The 19,073-nt window shown below is 44.5% G+C and overlaps 1 protein-coding gene across 2 annotated transcripts in view; it reads left to right on the forward strand.

Moving 5' to 3' along the window:
- Window positions 1-1,027: 1,027 nt before the first annotated feature.
- The window catches only part of TCEA3 (transcription elongation factor A3), a 32,445-nt gene continuing 14,399 nt past the window's right edge, over window positions 1,028-19,073 (forward strand). Inside the window, exons 1-5 of one of the 2 annotated variants that reach the window (XM_087876910.1) lie at window positions 1,028-1,697; window positions 7,737-7,799; window positions 9,408-9,513; window positions 10,835-10,958; window positions 12,633-12,704. In XM_087876910.1, the coding sequence (XP_087733036.1) occupies window positions 1,629-1,697; window positions 7,737-7,799; window positions 9,408-9,513; window positions 10,835-10,958; window positions 12,633-12,704 (434 nt within the window). In that variant the 5' untranslated portion in view covers window positions 1,028-1,628. Of the gene's footprint in view, window positions 1,703-7,736; window positions 7,800-9,407; window positions 9,514-10,834; window positions 10,959-12,632; window positions 12,705-19,073 lie in introns of both variants that reach the window. The other variant, XM_087876911.1, reaches the window with a different exon arrangement.

Here is a 19,073-nt window from a genome sequence, read left to right on the forward strand (position 1 = left end):
TTCTGGGGGAAGGCTATTGCAAAATCCCCATTCCCACCCCACTCCAGGGGAAGGATACTACAAAATCCCCATTCCCTCCCCACTCCTGGGGGAAGGATATTGCAAAATCTCCATTCCCACCCCACTCTGGGGCCAACCAGAGGTAGCATTTGCCGGTTCTCCGAACTACTCAAAATTTCTGCTATCAGTTCTCCCGAACCTGTTAGAACCTGCTGGATTTCAGCTCTGGCTTGAAAGTCACCTTGAAGGCTTACCCTTCAGGGCAGCGTCTCTCAATCTTGGTGGACTGGACTTCAACACCCAGAATTCCCCAAACCAGGTGGACTTCTTTCCTTGAGCTGCCTGGGAGTTGAACTCCACCCATCTTTCAAATGGCCCAAAGTTGAGAAAGATGGCTTTAGGGCAAGGGTCTCCAACCTTGATAACTTTTAAGACTTGTGGACCTCAACTCCCAAAATTCCCCAAACCAGGCGGACTTCTTTGCTTGAGCTGTCTGGGAGTTGAAGTCCACCCATGTTCAAATGGCCCAAAGTTGAGAAAGGCGGCTTTAGGACAAGGGTCTCCAACCCAAGACTTGTGGACTTCAACACCCAGAATTCCCCAAACCAGGTGGACTTCTTTGCTTGAGCTCCCTGGGAGTTGAAGTCCACCCATGTTCAAATGGCCCAAAATTGAGAAAGGCAGCTTTAGGACAAGGGTCTCCAACCCAAGACTTGTGGACTTCAACACCCAGAATTCCCCAAACCAGGTGGACTTCTTTGCTTGAGCTCCCTGGGAGTTGAAGTCCACCCATGTTCAAATGGCCCAAAGTTGAGAAAGGCGGCTTTAGGACAAGGGTCTCCAACCTTGGTAACTTTAAGACTTGTGGACTTCAACTCCCAGAGTTCCTCAGCCAGCAAAGCTGGCTGAGGAACTCTGGGACTTGAAGTCCACAAGTCTTAAAGTTACCAAGGTTGGAGATCCTTGCTTTTAGGGCGTGAAGAGCATCGTAAAAAGCAGCTTGGGCGGGTAGCTCTCCCCTCTCTTCAAACCCCGAAGCTGATCCTCGGGAGGCCGCTCCCAAAGGTCCCCCTCCCTCTTTTTAACCCCACCCCACCGCGGAGCTCAACCCATCCCAGCTCGCACGTGGTCTCAAACGCCTCCCAGCTCCGTCCTTGCCTGGGCTTTTTTTTTTTTTCTTTTTCCACCACTTGATCCTCGCCTCCTATATTTAGCTCGTCCCAGGGTGCTATTTCGACTTTGCAACGGCCGTCGTTTATAAGTCCCTGGCTCGCCACTCCCCCCCCTTTTTTTTTCCTCCTCCTGCTTGGTCCAAACTTGTTAAGTTAGTTTAGTTTAGTTAGCGCCACAAACAAAAGACCCAACAACTTTTCCTTTCTTTCTTCTCCCCCCCCTCCCTCCTTTTTTAAGTGCCACAAGCACTTTCCCTTTCCTCCTTAAAATAAACCAACCGAACCCTGCTGAAGAAGGAAGTGTTGTGAAAACATCCCCCCCCTCCCCAGCTGTAGTTTTCATCCATACGTATATCATAAACAAAACACGTATCTCTCTCTGGACCTTGGGCGGAGGGGGCAGAGAACCAGAGGGCGTGTGGACGGACCGCCCGTTTGAGACCGGCCGAAGGAGCCATGGGGCGAGCGGAGGAGCTGATCCGGACGGCCAAAAAGTTGGATAAGATGGTGTCTAGGAAGAACACGGTAAGGTGTGTGTATGTGTATGTGTATGTGTATGTGTATGTGTGTGTGTGGGTGGGTGGGTGGGGGGAACAACAACCCCAACAAACTTCGTCTTGTGTGGGTGTGTTTGTTGCGCTTTCTTTGGCTCCTTCCTTCGCTCTTGGCTTTTAACACACAAAAACCTTTTGCAGGCTTGGAGGAAGTTTGTGCAATGGGTGGTTTTGCAGTTGCTTTCGGTCCCCCTTCGGAGGAGGAGGAGGAGGGGGGTTTTTGCAAATCGGTCTTGGTTGCAAAGGCGAAGGAGAGAGGCGTGCGCCTTGGAAAACGCACGGGGGAGGAGGAGGAAGAGGAGGAGGAGGGGGTGGAAAAGGGAAGCGGGGTTACACATTCGTGTAACCTTGGCTGAGTCGGACCCGTTCGCTCTGCGATCTCCCCTCTACTTACTTTTCAATTCCGGCTTTTTCTGGTCTCCATTCCCCCCTTCCTCCTCCCCCGGGTGTAACCAAGTAGAACTCACATCTGAGTTTGTAGTTAACTTTCAAGACCAACCAAGAGGCTCCTGATGGCGGAAGGGAAGGCTTTTTTGGGGGGGGAAACAGGTGCTTGGCAAAGGCTAGAGCTCTTAAATTTGATCTTGGGGCAGGGCTCCTAAGGCAGGGATAGTCTGGGAGAAGTAGAGGAGGAGTAGGAGGAGGGAAAGGGAAGGAGGCCCTGTGCACTATCTGCTTTCAATAAGGTGGAGTGGCCCACCCCATCCCTATTTTTTTTTTTAAACTGAACATGACACCACCCAGCTTAAAATTTTGGAAGACACCTGGCCAATGGGACCCTTGTGTGAAGCAGGAGGAGGCCTTCTCCTGTGAGTGCAACAGAATAATAGAGTCGGAAGGGGAACTTGGAGATCTTCTAGTCCAGCCCCCTGCTCAAGCAGGAAACCCAATACAATTTCAGACAAATTGGCTGCCCAGCCTCTTCTTAAAAACCTGCAGTGTTGGAGCACCCACGACTTCTGGATGCAAGTGGATACTTACTAGCAATTATGATATTAACCTAGATTATTTGTTGGTCACATTTAAGGTCTCCGCTAAAGGCCCTTGGAGGTTCAGAAGGGAACAAGAGGTTAGAGTTGTATAATTAAGCTACAAAATCTATTTTGATTTTGAGCCAGCAGGTAGGAGGAGGTAGTCCTGCTTTTCTTCCAATAGTACATGTTTCAGCTTCATCAAATGTTTATTTGCCAAACCTTGGCTATAATGTAGACTTTTCCACTGGCATTGGATTCAACTTGGTTCAACAAATCCATTCCAGGGCCTACTCTTCTTACAACTGCCCAACCTCTAGTCATAAGTGGGTCTGGTTACTTTGTTGCTGATATTGATATTTTTAAATTTGTTTTATATCCTGCCTTTATTATTTTTACAAATAACTCAAGGCGGTGAAGATATCCACAGCACACCTTCCTCTTCCTATTTTCCCCACAACAACCCTGTGAGCTGAATTGAGCTGAGAGAGAGTGACTGGTCCAAAGTCATCCAGTCCGGCTTTCATGACTAAGGTGGGACTTGAACTCATGGTCTCATGCTTTCTAGCCTGGTGCCCTAACCTCTTGACCCGTGATGACGAACCTATGGCATGCGTTCCAGAGGTAGCACACAGAGCCCTCTCTGTGGGCATGCATGCCGTCGCCAGTTGCTCTTGTGGTTTCCGGCCCGCCAGCAGATCTTCGCATGTGCCCGGACAGTGGTGGGTTTCACTTACCTTTGCTACCGGTTCGCTTGTGTGAAGCTTTGGCACATGCGCAGAGCGTATTTGATGACATCCGGGTGGGTGGGTGGAGCCTCCCGCTACCACTACTACCGGTTCTCCCGAACCGGGGTGAACCAGTAGCAACCCACCACTGGTGCCAGAGCCCTGGAAATCCAAAGATGTGTCCACCGGCCAGCTGGTCTTTGGGTTTCCAGGGCTGCGGCATGCATACGCGTTTCGGCTTGGGCACTTGGTGCCAACAAGGTTCGCCAACACTGATTTAGACCAAAGTGACTCGTTGTTCTATAACTGGACAACCTCTATTCATAGTGAATGTGGTTCCTTCGCTGCTGACAGTAATATTGCTGTTGTACTGCCTAACCTAGGGGTTAAGCCAACTAGCTTAAGAACTGTATCTGATGCTCACCTTTCCTTTTTAGTCTCTCAGTGGTCCCACTAGGCATGGCTGTTGTGAATGCAAAACAATTTATTCCATTTTTCATATGAAAAAGAATAAATACACAAATGACACTTAAAAAAACAAATCCCAGCTTCTCCCCAGAAATCAACTTTCACCTACCGGTATATGTGATGTGGGCTGTCTCATTTTTCGTGCCCCCTCCCCAAAGTGTGTTCTTTGGCCTCTGGAACCTATCCAGACCTAACAAAACAAACAGGATGATGTACAGAAATTCAGAAGAATTCAGAATATAAATCAAATTAAAAAAAACCAAGTCTATAATTCATATACTAGATTAAACTGGGAAGGCATCTAACTTTTAAACGCTCACACTGAGCATTTTCACAGGTTCAATTAAAAAGACGCGTCTTGAACCTGAAAGCAGAAAAAGAGACTAATTGACACTTTGGCAAGTACAGAACAGAAGTTGTCCGCCTGTAATATTTTATAAACCTTACATGGGGGCTACTTCTGATGTTCTGGATAAGGACCCCCTGATTTTAAAAAAAGGTGAAAAGGCTAGATACTTAATTGGGACATGTTTCAAAAATGAGAATTTGTTTGTGTTTGCTTCACTGTCATCTAAGTTTATCCCCTTTGGTTTATCGTATTTATTCCAGAAACCTATTTAAGCGGAAAGATATATTTTGTTCTTTCATGCCAGCAGAAACACTGCATTTGGTTAAAAATCAGAGGCTTTAGCCCTTTAAATCCCAGAAATGTAAGCATGAAATGCGCTTGGGCACTCTACAGCAAGAATACACCTTCAGGTTAATGTTTGATTTCCCTTGCAAACTTTGTTCTAGCTTGGGTGGACTACAAACAACTACTTTAATCTTATTTTCTTGGATCTCCTTCAATTATAAAGGTGGACAGCTGGTAGCGTTCTTCCCACAGTGGAAGTCCTATGCTGGAACAGGATTAGAAATTCTGATTTGGGGGAGGCCAGCCTGGGTGGACAGGCCACTAATTTTCTTCAGAATTAAGCAACAGTCAGTGGACCTTGAAAAAGCCCACAAGCTTTCAGCGTTGAGCTTCAATATGTTTCTGGAATAAATATGATAAGCCAAAGGGGATAAGGATGACAGTGAAGCAAACATGACTCTCATTTTTGAAACAGGTCCCAATTGCAGTGTTGTCAATGTTTCTCATTCTATTTTGCTTTTTTTTTTTTTTTTTAAGAAAAGTAAACTCTCGTCAAGTTATGCTTGGCTCTTGATTATGTCACGAACACATGCATATTGTTTTGTTGGCAATAATATGCAAATAATGTACCATTGCTTTCTTCCTAGCTATTTTTTGACTTCCCCAACCAGTCTTCAGCCATGGAATTTCCTGGTGTCTAGCACTGGACACCAAGGAGATAAGAGTTAACAAGCACATGATGTATTCAACATTTTGTCTCTTGAGGCTTTAATGGCTTTATTGTGAGCTATCTAGAAATGTGGAGTAGGTGGCGTACAGAGGTATGTAGGAATAAGAAAAGTGTGGCCTTTAGCTGAGGAAATTTTGCCTCTCTCTAGAACTGACGAGGGACGTGGTGGCTCAGTGGCTAAGACGCTGAGCTTGTCGATCGAAAGATCAGCAGTTCAGCGGTTTGAATCCCTAGTGCCGCGTAACGGGGTGAGCTCCTGTTACTTATCCCAGCTTCTGCCTTCCTAGCAGTTCGAAAGCATGTCAAAAATGCAAGTAGAAAAATAGGGACCAACTTTGGTGGGAAGGGAACAGCGTTCCCTGCGCCTTTGGTGTTTAGTCATGCCGGCCACATGACCACGGAGACATCTTCGGACAGTGCTGGCTCTTCGGCTTTGAAACGGAGATGAGCACCGCCCCCTAGAGTCAGGAACGACTAGCACATATGTGCGAGGGGAACCTTTACCTTTACTTTAGAACTGACGAATGTGATGGAAATGGCCCAGGGTAATGTCCGTTCCGTTCCGTTTCTGATATTCATACGTCACAGCATGAAGACAACAACAAAAGGAAGCATATGTTTTATCACTCTCTCTCTTTTTCTCTCTCCTCCTATAACACCCACTTTTCTGCTCTTCCTTAGCTTTCAAAACAAGTAGAAGATTGGCAATTGCAGGGAATTGAATCTATGTAAGAGACAGATGGCAAAGTTATATATTGGATTTATCTTTGGCCTTTGAAAGCATTCAGGTGGGAGATGATACTGCTGAAACAGGTTATTAGCAGGCTCGGAAAAGATATCAGGATGTATACAGTGCTTTATGGAAGCTTTTAACCACCTCTTTTACTTACGGTGTTTTGATACAGGATGGAGTATTAATAAAGGAGAGTATTTGTGGTCCAGGGTTAAAATGAGGAGCCTTTGGTGCTCTTTGAGCTTGGTTATTTTCTCGCAGACTTTTCATTATCTAAACTAGATAACATCCTCAATGCACTGACTGCACCAGTTTGGGTAATGAAATGTCTGCAAGAAAATTCTCTTCCAGATTGTCTGTTTCAATTTTTCTCAACCATGGCAGCTTGAAGATCTGGAGACTTCAACTTCCCAGAAAGCTGGCTGGGGAATGCTGGGAGTTGAAGTCCATGCATCTTCAAGCTGCCAAAGTTGAGAAACGCTGATCTGTTTTATGGATCTGTTCTTATTAATGTCAGAAATTAGAGAAAGAAAGAAAAAAACTTCTTTTGGATTCCCATTGTCTGTAACTAACAAATCCAGTTGGGAACGTCTATTGCCTGAAGATCACCCTATCGATGTCTTCTGACATCTTCTTTGCGATCTATCTTGGCCAATGCCCCAATTAATGATTATGTTTTAATTGTTTTAATGAAGAGAAACTTACGATTGAGAAGCTGGCATGTTCCGATTTAATTTCCAGGCCTCCTACCTCATATTTTATTTGCAGTAAGGTCTTAGAGAAGCCAAACAGAAACTCTTAGGAAATAATTTGTTAGGATATGGTTTGAGCCTAACAGGTTGTCCAGGCAATATATGTGTTCTAAGAAAGGTACTGTAAAGTATTCAGTTGATGATATGCTACCATTGTGTGAGGAGTTGCTATCGTTGTGCTATCATCGTTGGATGGATCTGCTACCATCGTGGTTTGTGAACCAGAGTGAGTTTGTTATTCTAACCAACTACTGTTTGTGTGGTAAGAAGATTTTTTGTATCACTGGACTGATTTAACTGGCAAAGACTTGGATTGATTTAAAGACTATGAGATTGTTTTTTCACTATAAAGTAAACTTTTGATAAACCAGTTTGCACATCTCTTATTCATTGCTCTCAGCAACGTATCTCTGTGCTCTACACTCTGCTGGTTGGTAACACAACAACAATATCCTTAACATAATTAAAGAAATGAAAGAGTTGTGAAGGAAGTGGGGGGGGGGGCTAGAAGATCAAGAGAAGGAGTCTGTGAGTTCTAGTTCCCACTTTAGGCATGGAACTCAGCTGGGTGGCTTTGGGCCAATCATCAGGTGATTCTGAGTACTAGTCTCACCTTAGAAATGAAAGCCAACTGGGTGTCTTTGGGCCAGTCACTCTCTCTCTCAGCCCAACCCATCTCACAGGGTTGTTTGTTTTAGGGGGGAAATAGGAAGAGAAAGGAGTATTATGTATGTTCTCCATCTTGAGTTCCTTATAAAGTAATAAAGGTGGGCTGAAAATGAAATAAATAAAAGTGAATGTTTTGTGACCGGCTGCATTCAAGATGGGAGGCGTTTTTTATGAGAGCATTTGCAACCTCTCTGTGCTTCAGAAGCCGGCATGTTTTGCTCTCTTGGAACATTTAAAGGAAGAAAAAGAAAGAAAGGGGAAAAAAAATCAGAAAATGAAGTCTAAACGATGCCTTCTGGGCTCTTTCTACCCCCCCCCCCCTTAGGAAGGAGCTCTGGACCTCTTGAAGAAACTGAATAGCTGCACCATGAGCATTGAGCTGCTACAGGTAAGGCTGGTTTGCTTTGTTCTCTTGAGAAATGTAGATTTGAACCCATTTAACAGGCCTTTTAACTCCAAGCATTCCTGTGTTTCAACTCATAAAACAGGCAGTCTTCACCTAAGGATGGTTACTGGGATGAGCAACTCTGTTGTTAAGCAATACAGTTGTAAAGCAAGATGCCATGTTATTGTGATGGTTATCGGCAGCACTTCCGGGCACTTCCGGTTGCCATCGTTAAGTCAATCCTGTGTGATCATTAAGCACAATGTCACATGCTCAATATGGTCACGGTAAGGATAGTGCAAATTACTGACAGCTGAACCAGCATGGAAAACGGACATCTCTTGCAAAGGGCTGTTGTCAGCCTGTATTAGGTTAATTTCAGTTTTCCTCCAGGAACTGCAGAGGCAATTCAGATGGATTTCCTCATTCCTAGTATCCACTTTGTCTTCTCAACAGCCCTGAGAGAGAGGCTGAGAGAGAACAAGAGAACCAAAGCCATCAGTAAGCCAGCATTTGAGGTCACTTGAATATCCTTCACTTCTAGTCTGATGCATGGTTGGGAAAACTTGAAGAGAATTTGAATACATTTGAAGTCCAGTTTACCCTGGAAGATCACAGCTCCCAAATGCGGCACCAAATTGCTCCTGAAGTTTTAAGAATTTGTCTGACCACCTTGGTGTTTATGGTTTTCTCCCCCTATTACCTGATGTGGTTTTGTTCAACGGTTTATCGTTTTCTTTTTGCTTGGTTTCAATCAGGGCTACTTGCCAGGAAAGACCAGAATCTGCAGGATGTCAAAATGGAGGCCCATCTCTTTTTGTAATAGTTGCACCCAATTGTGTGGATTTTGACAATCCACTAACCCCCAACACATGTGGATCTTTTTAATGCATTGTCACTTATTGTTTGGCAATTGAGGGGTGTTGTAAATGGATCTAATAAATAATTAAACTGGATACATGATTTCCCATCGTTTTCATTGGTGGTGAGGAAGAATTAAGGAAATGGAGCATCTTGAGCAGAGAAAGGCCTTCCCTATCTTGACATCCCTTAGGACAGGGGTCAGCAACCTGCGGCTCCGAAGCCACATGCGGCTCTTTGGGCCTCTGCTGTGGCTCCCTGTCGGGTGATCCGACCACTGGCTGGCCACGCCCCTCGCCCTCCCCTCCCAGTCACTCCTCGCCTGGCCTGAGAAGGTAAGGGCGATGGTGGGGGATGGAGAAGCAGCCAGGGCAGAGACAGAGAGAGATACAGAGAGAGGGGGAGAGAGGGAGGGAGGGAGGGGAGAGAGAGATATGTCAAAAGGGTTTTGTGGTTCCCAGTGTTTTTTAACAACTGGTTCTCTGCCCTAATGACTGGCTAGGTAGGCGTGGCTAAGGGGGTTGTCATGTGACTGGTAGAAGTGAGTGACATTGAGTTGGCCACACCCACCCAGGTTTTGTGGCTCCCGGTGTTTTCTTTTCTGTGGGAAATGGGTCCAAATGGCTCTTTGAGTGCTTAAGGTTGCAGACCCCTGCCTTAGGATGACGATTTGAAAATGGGGATACTGAGATTCTTCTCCCCACAAAGTATGGATTCCAGTAATGCAAATCCTTCTTTGCATCGTTTCAGAGTACCAAGATTGGTGTGGCTGTCAACACAGTGCGCAAGCATTGCTCGGACAAGGAAGTGGTGGCACTGGCTAAACTCCTTATCAAAAACTGGAAGAGGTTATTAGGTAAGAAACCAGCTGCTCTTTTTGATGGATGATCAGAAATGGCAACCATCAGATCTTAGATGCAAAGGAAATGATGGACTGGCATCATCTTTCATCTTCTTTTAACGACCCCATCATCCCTTGCGGGGTGGAGTCCGGGCAACTGAATGAAGCCGAGTGTTTACTGGCCGGATGCCCTTCCTGTCGCCAATGCGGAGCTTTGTTTAGCAGATATATTCTCACTGTGTCCAGAGAGAGAGAAATGTCTGCCTCTACCTAGGATCGAACTCATAGCCTCCTGATTGTGAGGTGAGAGCTCCACCTCTAGGCCACCGTACCACTCAGAATGATGGACTGGCATCCTGGATACAAAATCGCTTTCCAGTTTAGATGACCTGGGCAGTTGCTTTAATCTGCCCCATTTTCTCTTGTTTGCCTCAGTGGTTCTGTATCATAGAATTTTTAAACTAGCTATGACCTTTTTTTTTAAAGATTATCTGTCTACAGTAATTGTGAAAAATAGTGTAACTTATTTTAAAATTTTAACCTTATTTATTGCAACTAGTTTTTCAGTGTATTGCATCCCTGCCTGCTGTGGGGTTATTATTCTTAACTGCGAAATGTTTAGGACAAAAACAGTACGAATTAGGAATAAATGTAATCACTGTATAAAAGAAGGGATTTAGAAATAAACGATATTTTCCCTTAATTCCACTTTTTTCCCATTGACAAATAGAATGGTTTCTAATGGCACAACTTGGTATAAGGCAGGGGTGTCAAACTGGATTTTTTCAAGGGCCAGTTCAGCATTGTACTTCTCTTCTGCGGGCCGGCCGGGGAGAGGGGAGTGGGGACATTTTCGTGACCAGTTTTCAGCCTGGACAGGCTCCTGAAGCGCTTTGCTGGCCAAAATGAGGTGCGGCCTGGATGGTTTGGGCCAGCAAAGTGCTTCAGGAGGCTGTCCAAGCTGAAAACGGACCCTGTGGAAGCCACACGTGGCCCTACCATACCCCGTTTTGGCCAGCAAATTATTTCAGGAGGCTATCCAGGCCAAAAATGGACCGGGGGGGGGGGCATTTTTGCTGTCAGAGGCACCGCAGGCTGGTCCTTTGCCATTTCCGGGCCAGATTTAAGCACCTTGAGTTTGACACCCCTGGTATAAGACATTCAAATGTTTTTCCCTTGATTGCAAGAAATTTACTTTTAACGCTTTTGATCCTCATCAACCCAACCAAAGTGAGAATGCCAAGGGCTGAGTGACTATGGTACTTTTCACAGTGAGCGAGTCGGGTCCTTACGCTGTTCCGTTGGCTACAATTCTACCTGAACTTTTTTCTTTTAGAATCATCCGGGACACAGAAAGGGAAGAAAGAGAAAGAGATAGCTGTCTCTGGTTGGAAAGCTGAAGGGCCACTTTCCAACTCTGTGGATGTCTGCAAAAGTCCTGATGGAAAGCAGAAAGACAGGTATTGGCATATTCAAGCTGTTTGCACAAATCTGTCAGTGGTGCAACAAATACCGTACTTTTCGGAGTATAAGATGCACTTCCCCCCACCCCTAAAAGAGGGTGGAAATGTTGGTGCGTCTTATACACCGAATGCAGCCATTTTTGGCTTCCTGAAACCCCGTTTTTCACAAAAACGGAATGCACCAGAGGGTTCGGGAGGCCTGCAGAGAACTCCTGAGGGCTGGGGTGGGCAAAAATGCAATGTGTGGAGGCTTTTGGAGGCCAAAAAAGGGCCTGTTTTTCTCAAAAATGGCGTTTTTGACCTCCCCAGTCTCCAGGAGCACTCTGCAGGCCTCCCAAATCCTCTGTGCGCCCTATCTTTGCGAAAAACAGGGCTGTTTTTGGCCTCCCAAGTCCCACACGTGTTGCATTTTTGCCCTCCGGTCCCACCGGAAGTTGGCAAACAGGCCGTTTCTGGCCTCTGGAGGGCCTCCAGGGCAGGGTGGGGAAGGCCATTTCCGCCCTCCCCAGACTCCTAGAAAGGCTCTGGAGCCTGGTGAGAGAGAAAAACAGGCTCACCGGGCCATCGCAAAAAGGTTCGCCATCACTGCTATAGTATATCTGGACAGCACAGCCTGGAGAAGAGACATCTTTTGAGATGGAGGAAATCACCAAATCAAGGCTTGGAATAGAAAGGGGTGAAGAGAAGGCATTGAATAGGGATGAGCATTGCTTTGGATTTGATTCAGAGTGCGTGGGGACACAAATGGGGCAGCCCACTCTCTTCCTGGGTTGTATGCAATGGGGACGGGCGGGGGCAGCCATCCCCTTCTTAGCAAAGACAGCCTTTTGAAACCAGAAGAGCTCTAATGTTTACAAGTAGATTTCCGAGTAATTTGTAATGAATCATAAATCTCTAATTGTTTGATTGTTCTGACCACAACATATTTTTCCACCAACGTCAGACTGTTGAAACCAATAAAAGAAAAAAAAAACATGAGAAACGGGGTGTTTTGAGAAATACTTAAATCTACAGCTCAATTCTGGTGCAGAAATCAAATTTCTAGGTTTGGCGTTTACTGAAATGGACCCTAAAATGGGGGTGGGGGGGAAGGAATTGAAGAAAGGGACTGAAGGGTTTGCTAAATGCGATTTATCTTTTGCATCTGACTGCTAGATCTTACAGTTTTAATTAAAAAAATTAGCTCGATATTTGCCTTTGTCTTGCTTCAAAGCAGAACTGGGTAATTTTTTGTTAGTAAGTGGTGACTTTATTATTAAATGAAAATTATGGTTGATTAGGGATTGCAGAAAGCAGAGCATTGCATAATCAAAATTTTTAAAAAATCAGAAAAATGGCTGAAGGTCATTTCTCCAAGGTTGGTGGTAGAACGGATGGGCGATTTTTGTGTGCTTGTTGATTTACAGTTTCAAGTCTACAAAATTACAAAGAACCTTTGCAAATCTTGATTTATCTGAATTCAGATGGAAAGCACACTGTCTGGTTTTGATCAATAAGTCATTGTTATAACCTTGGGAGAAAAACTTGAAAGGCTGTGGCTTCACAGAGGTACCCAGAAGAGAAGTGTGAATTTTTCAAGTTCAAGAGCAAAAATGGTTTGAGCCCCAAACTCTGACCTCGTCCACAAATTCACAATTGTTCCTTGATCATGCCTCTGGTTTTCTTTTCTAGGAAATTGAATCAATCCAGTTCACATGAAATCATGCTGAAGAGCAGTTCTTCCTTGATCTCCAAATCAGACAGGTATGCTTTGTAATTGGAAATGTAATTATTTTTTAAAAGATGTGAAAGGAATGAGATATACCTGGTGTGGTGATGTGGGGGAAATCAAGCTTTCAGATGAATGGAACTGTTTAATAGACAAATGAAGACATGAGGAATGTGTCCTTACAGCTCATAAGTGACCTGTGTTAAATTTTATCAGAACATTCCCATAGCAATCCCTGAACCTCGAGATGCAAAGGTTTTCTTTTCCTAACTAAAACCATTATTCTCTGCAGATAACAGGAGGGCAGGAAGGAACCTGGGGTCTATTACATTATTACTTAGAAATATGTGTGCAGGCATCATTTTCCCTTCCTTTTTGAAATACATAAATATGAGTGCATCTCTTCGTTTGCAGGGGTATGTCTCCTACTATTCTTTTGGTGCGTACTCTTAATAGATTATACAGATTAATAGAGTTGGAAGGGACCTTGTAGGTCATTTAGTCCAACCTCCCCCCCCCCAGCCAAGCAGGAGACCCTACACCATTTCTGGCAAAAGGCAGTCCAATCTTTTCTTGAAAGCTTCCAGTGATGAAGCTCCCGCAACTTCAGAAGGCAAGCTGTTCCATTGGCTGATTTTTCTCACTTTCCAGAAAATTTCTCCTTACTTCCAGGTTGAATCTCTCCTTGATCAGCTTCCATCCATTATCTGGTATTCAGGTGTCTTGGAAAACAGCTTGACCCTCTCCTCTCTGTGGCAGCTCCTCAAATACTAGGACACGGCTATCATGTCTCCCCTGGTCCTTCTCTTCACTAGGCTAGCCATGCCCAGTTCCTGCAACCGTTCATCGTATGTTTTAGCCTCCAGCCCCCTAATCATCTTGGTTGCTCACTTCTGCACTCTTTCTAGAGTCTCAACATCTTTTTTTATAGTGTGGTGACCAAAACTGGATGCAGTAACAATGAATAGTATAGGTTGCCTTGATTATTTGTTTTGGAACCTGTATTTTGATTCCTTATTGGATGTTCAAAGACCTTTTCTTCCCTACTTGCAGGTTTCTGTGGGGGGACAAAGTAAGAATTTCCCTTTCTACCAACTTTCCTTACATTTGGTAGAAATTGCAAGATTTGCAGGCCGAAGAATATTTTCCTTAATACCACCATCCAGGGGTGAAATCGAATTTTTTTCCCTACCGGTTCTGTGGCCGTGGCTTGATGGGCTGGCAGGGGAAGGATATTGCAAAATCTCCTTTCCTACCCCACTCCAGGGAAGGATACTGCAAAATCTTCATTCCCACCCCACTCTGGGGCCAGCCAGAGGTGGTATTTGTCGGTTCTCCGAACTACTCAAAATTTCCGCTACCGGTTCTCCAGAACCTGTCAGAACCTGCTGGATTTCATCCCTGCCACCATCCCCCTAATTGATTTGGGATTCCTAAAATTTATCAGCACCATGGACACAGTTAACTTTCCTCAAATCCTCCCCAAAAGGCCAAAATATTTCTATATTTCAATGTTAAAGATATGCATCTTTAGAGCTGCAAATAATATTTTTTTTAAAAAAATGCAGCTTCCAGTCTGTAAAAGATTATCTCCTTCTGGTTTACAGCTTAAAAAGTAATTACCAGCTTTTTGAATTAAAGAATATGATTAGGCCTTTAGCACCATTCTTATCTCAGGAAAGGAGTCCGTTTCTTAAGATGAAAAATGTCTCTCTCCCTTGATCTTGTTTGTCCTTGGTGAAATGCCAGTTGTATTTTGCCAGAGAGCCTCTTTAATTTCACTTTCCACTTCAGTGCCGGTGAGTCAGATTTTGTCCCTGGACTCGGCTAACTCACCATTTGAAAGATGACAGAGGTGCACTGAGCTGATGGCTTTGGGAAGTTCCTCCGAAGTTTATTAAATAAAGTCCTCAGCACATCTGTTGCTTAGATGGATATCTAGTTGAGCAAAAAGAGGCCAATTTACTGAATATTCCTCAGTTCTGTAATAGATCGGTGGTACAAGATGCAGACCACAGTGGCTCTTCTTTTGTTCTTCCTCGATATTTTGTTTTTCTCCTCCAGATTAATTTTGTGCCTTTTTAATTCAGTGATGGCTGTTTACATAAGTCAACACCTCTGTATTTGTACATCATTTTATCCTTTAATTAAGTAGCATATTAAGTTGTATGTGGCCATTGTTAGATAAGGAAAGAATTCCCAGGAGCCATGATCAAAAGACAAAGCTCTAATAATAGAATATTGACAGTGTTCACCTTCCTTCCTTCCTTCCTTCCTTCCTTCCTTCCTTCCTTCCTTCCTTCCTTCCTTCCTTCCTTCCTTCCTTCCTTCCTTCCTTCCTTCCCTCCCTCCCTCCCTCCCTCCCTCCCTTTCTTTCTTTCCTTCCTTCCTCTCTCCTTCCCTCCCTCCATGGAATGCCATCATGAATACAGTTTGAAAATGGTTGGTCTATCTTTTAGCCCCAGGATAACTCATCCAAATCCTAGCCACATTTATCCCTGCTTAACTTTTTTCTTTATCAGGTAGGGTTGCCCTCTGCTGCCCATGTATGTAGTTACCTGTCCTTAGCAAAAGCAGCGTACAACAGCTTTTTTGTGTCTATGCTGTCCTAGGTGATAACATCCCCATGGCCTTTTAATCTCCTCTTTCTTCTCTGACTCTAGCAGAAACAATTGAAGTGTGGCACATTATTGACACAGAGAGACATGGTGTTCATAGGTCCTCAATGAATATAGCAGTTGTATTAAAAACATTGCTGGCCCACAGCTCCCTTCAAAATTAAGAGAGGCACGGTACATTTCTTGCTTATGGGATGTGTTCATCTCTCAGATGCGTTACTACCAAAACTCATAAATAATATAGATTGCCCTTTCTAAGCAAAATGTAGGATCTTTTGTAAATATGAGCTTAAAAGATAAAAAAATGCCGCAGCTCTCTGGTTTATTTGTATGTTTTATTGCCTCCTTTTTAAAGCAATTTCACTTGACTTGTAACCTCATAAAGTTTAAACTCCTCATTCAGTTCTGGGGAAAAGTCTCTTTCCCCACATCCCTTCCAGGTACTTTACCAGCAGGTTTACTTATTTTGCCTTATTCACATGTAGTTTTCATTGCATCTTTCCACGCTGAGAAAAAAGGCTTTGCAGAGATTGTGCATGCATCACAAGCATGAAAAACAAACTTCAGAAACTCTGGGTATTTGTTCTGATGTCTCCTCTTTACAAAGAGGACACATACATCTTTGGTGTCAAGTTGGCATCAGAAAGACGAGAAAGCTGTAACTGTTGTGGGAAGAAATATCCATCTGGTTCAGTTCCAAGCTGGGAGAAAGACACTGGAAACATTGGAGGCTGATTGAAAAGATGGTTTAATGATGAAGCGGAATTGTGATGCTGGGCAGCTGACCACATGGAGTTGAGAGGGGGGAGGAGTTTGTACCTTCTTTGGGCTTTGCACTTGAGCTTCCTGTTGCTGTGCAAAAACATATATTCTATTGGCTGTTGCCAGATTCCTATGGGGTCAGATAGGGGTTATGTAAAGGTCATGGCTGGCTCTATAGGCAAAAGAGACAAATCCTAGGTGTTTGTCTGAGCTCCCAGGTTTGGTTGAAGTTTGGACTGCTCTGAGATGATGTAATGAAGGGGGCTTGTGTTCTGAAAAAGTGTTGGGCAATTCCTATTGTAGCTTAATGGTTTTGTCCTGTGTTGGATCTTGAGTGAGGGCTAATCCTACCATTCAAAGTTCAGACTTTGCTGCAGGGAGTTTCAAAATGTCCTGTCTTGAATAGATTACCAAATCTGCATTTCTAAAAGATGGCTTCTTCAGTTTCGGCCTGGGGGCAGGGAAACTGGGCTGGTTTCTGAATAGGCTGGCCCAATCTTTCTTAATGGACACAAAATATCTGCTGGGGCTGTTAAGAAAGACTGAGTCTGCTTCCTGCCTCTAAAAAAACCCCCATGTTTCTCCATTTCTCATTTAGGGAAATATAATATTCTGCCTTTTTTAATATTCCTCAAAATATTTCATTCTTCTAGGAGGCTGGGTGCTGACTTTCTACATTGTCAGGCAGGTTTTCTTGGTTCACCAAATTCTGATCTCAGATGACATCAGATCCAATTCTCAACTCTAGGTAGGATCTGTGTAGGAGAAGAGCAGGCGGGAGCTGGGAGGCGGAGTTAAATGCACCATCAGTTTGGAATCCCTTCATAGTCAGCCAAGTTGAACCCTACTTGAATTCTGCTGACCTTTATCTAGCGCCAATTTAGCGATGACCACAAATTGAGGAGATTCTTGTGTATAAGCTTGAATAAATCATCTATGCTGCAACTTTATGAATGATCCAGTTTCTTTATGCCTGACAATCTGTATGTTCTGACCCAGCTCCCCAAACACGACAAACCCTCTGAAGTTAACTCAAAGATTCCTTTATTAGGCGCACCAGCAGTCCCGGCAAAAAGTTTCTCTCTCAACGCAGGGTAATAAGTCCGCCCGGCAGGGAGATGAATAGTTGTCTGCCACATCTATTTATCTCCGCCCCCTGCCTTTTATCCCCAGAGCTAGAGTGGGGCTTTGCTAGCAGTGGTGGCTCTTCTGTCCCAAGGATCAGCCCAAGGATTTCCACTGCTCTCCTCTCCTCTGCCTTCTGTGCTTCTGCGTGTCAGGTACTGGACCCAGCTGTTCCTCCTCTTCCTCATCAGCCATCTCCAGACCTGGGGGCTGTTGACTCTCCATCTGAGGGCTGACGGATGGCCCAGGCTCCGCCTCTGTCTGTCTCTCTCTGCCAGCTCCATTCCCTCTTCCCCCTCGGAGCTCTCAGGTTGCCTTGATGCTGAACCTGACTCCCACGCCTCCTCCTCCTCCTCCTCTGATTCGGCTGCTGGAGGGGCCGGTGGCCGACAGGCCATAAGACTGTAGCCCAAAATGCAATGTATTTAATTGCTTTAGTAAATCGCATTTTGTGTAGATTTTGATGCATCGCCTCTTAAAAACCAGGCTAGAAGGAGTTGGAAAAATGACATCACACAGGCTACGATGTCACAATGCAAACTCCGCCCTCGTAGAGAAGTTGCAGGGCTTCCATTGTGATGTCATCAGGACAATTTACTTGCTTGTCCTCTTGCCCCTGATGCTGACGAATGGAGATGTTTGCCCAATCCTTCCTTAAAACGCGTCCCGTGTCTCGGCCTGCTTTTATTAGGACTTGTGTTGTAGTGCTTAATCAAAACAAAGGGCTTGCTACTGCAGGAAAAGCTAAAACCTTAGTCAATATCCATCTAACCTCTCAGGAGGTCTCCAAGCTGATTGCCAAGCGAAACCAGGCTCATCTTTTATTTATTTGCAATTTGTATAAACGGTTGCATTCCGGAGAGACTCCAGGGGGGTTCACAAGAAGGTCGAAACCGTAAAACGCGGCAGATCATAAACGCTTGTTAAAAAAGAAATCAGAATTCATAATAAGGGTTTTGCTCTCTGCTCTCAATTTCAGTGATAACCTTTGCATCCCAGGCGGTCTATTAGACAGCACAGTTTCAATGGGTTTTCTAAAGGAGGGAAAAGTAGGTGATGTTGAGGGAGGGGCTATTTTAAAAGAAGGGAAGCACAGAGAAATACAGGTAGTTCTCCATTCAACAACAGTTCATTTAGTGACCATTCAAAGTTACAACGGCACTGGGGAAAAAAAGTGACTTATGACCGCTTTTCGCATTTACGACCGTTGCAGCCACCGTTCCCACGGTCACGGGATCAAAATTCAGACACATGGCACGATTGACTCATATTTATGACGGCTGCAATGTCCCGGGGTCACGTGATCCCCCTTTGCGACCTTCTGACAAAGCAAAGTCAATGGGGAAGACAGATTCACTTAACAACCGTGTTCCTAATTTAACAACTGCAGGATGTTAAATGGCAAGGGAGGTATTAAAACAGGACTCTTAACAACTGTCTTGTTTAGCAAACGGAGCTTTTGGGCTTAATTGTGGTCCTAAATCGAGGACTACCTGTCATGCCTCTGCTTGGATGGGGAAGCTGGGTAGGAAATCTTCAGCCTCCTTTCCCAGGATGAAAGGACAGGACAGATTCTTCGTAAAGTTAACACAAACTCCCACAAGTTTGGTTGAGAAATCCTCCAGGGTATCCCAGTTGTAATCCTGTTTATTTTCAGATTCTTTGGCAGCTGCCTCAAACTGACAAAAAGTTTTTCCAAGCAAGACTGACTTGAGATGACAGGGAAGCAATTTCAGGAACTGAATGTTTTTCCGCTTAGAACCAATTAATCCTCGTGTTTAGATGGGTGGAGATGTTGTGATTTTTGTTCCAACAGCCTTGTTGTAATCCGGTGGGGAGCTTTTTGCCTTGAAACAAGAAGCCTGCAATTGACTGTTTACATAACCTCTAAAATCTGCT

This window comes from Pantherophis guttatus, chromosome 10 (genome assembly GCF_059756535.1).
Source record: "Pantherophis guttatus breed Tessera chromosome 10, ASM5975653v1, whole genome shotgun sequence".
Taxonomy (NCBI): Eukaryota; Metazoa; Chordata; class Lepidosauria; order Squamata; family Colubridae; genus Pantherophis; species Pantherophis guttatus.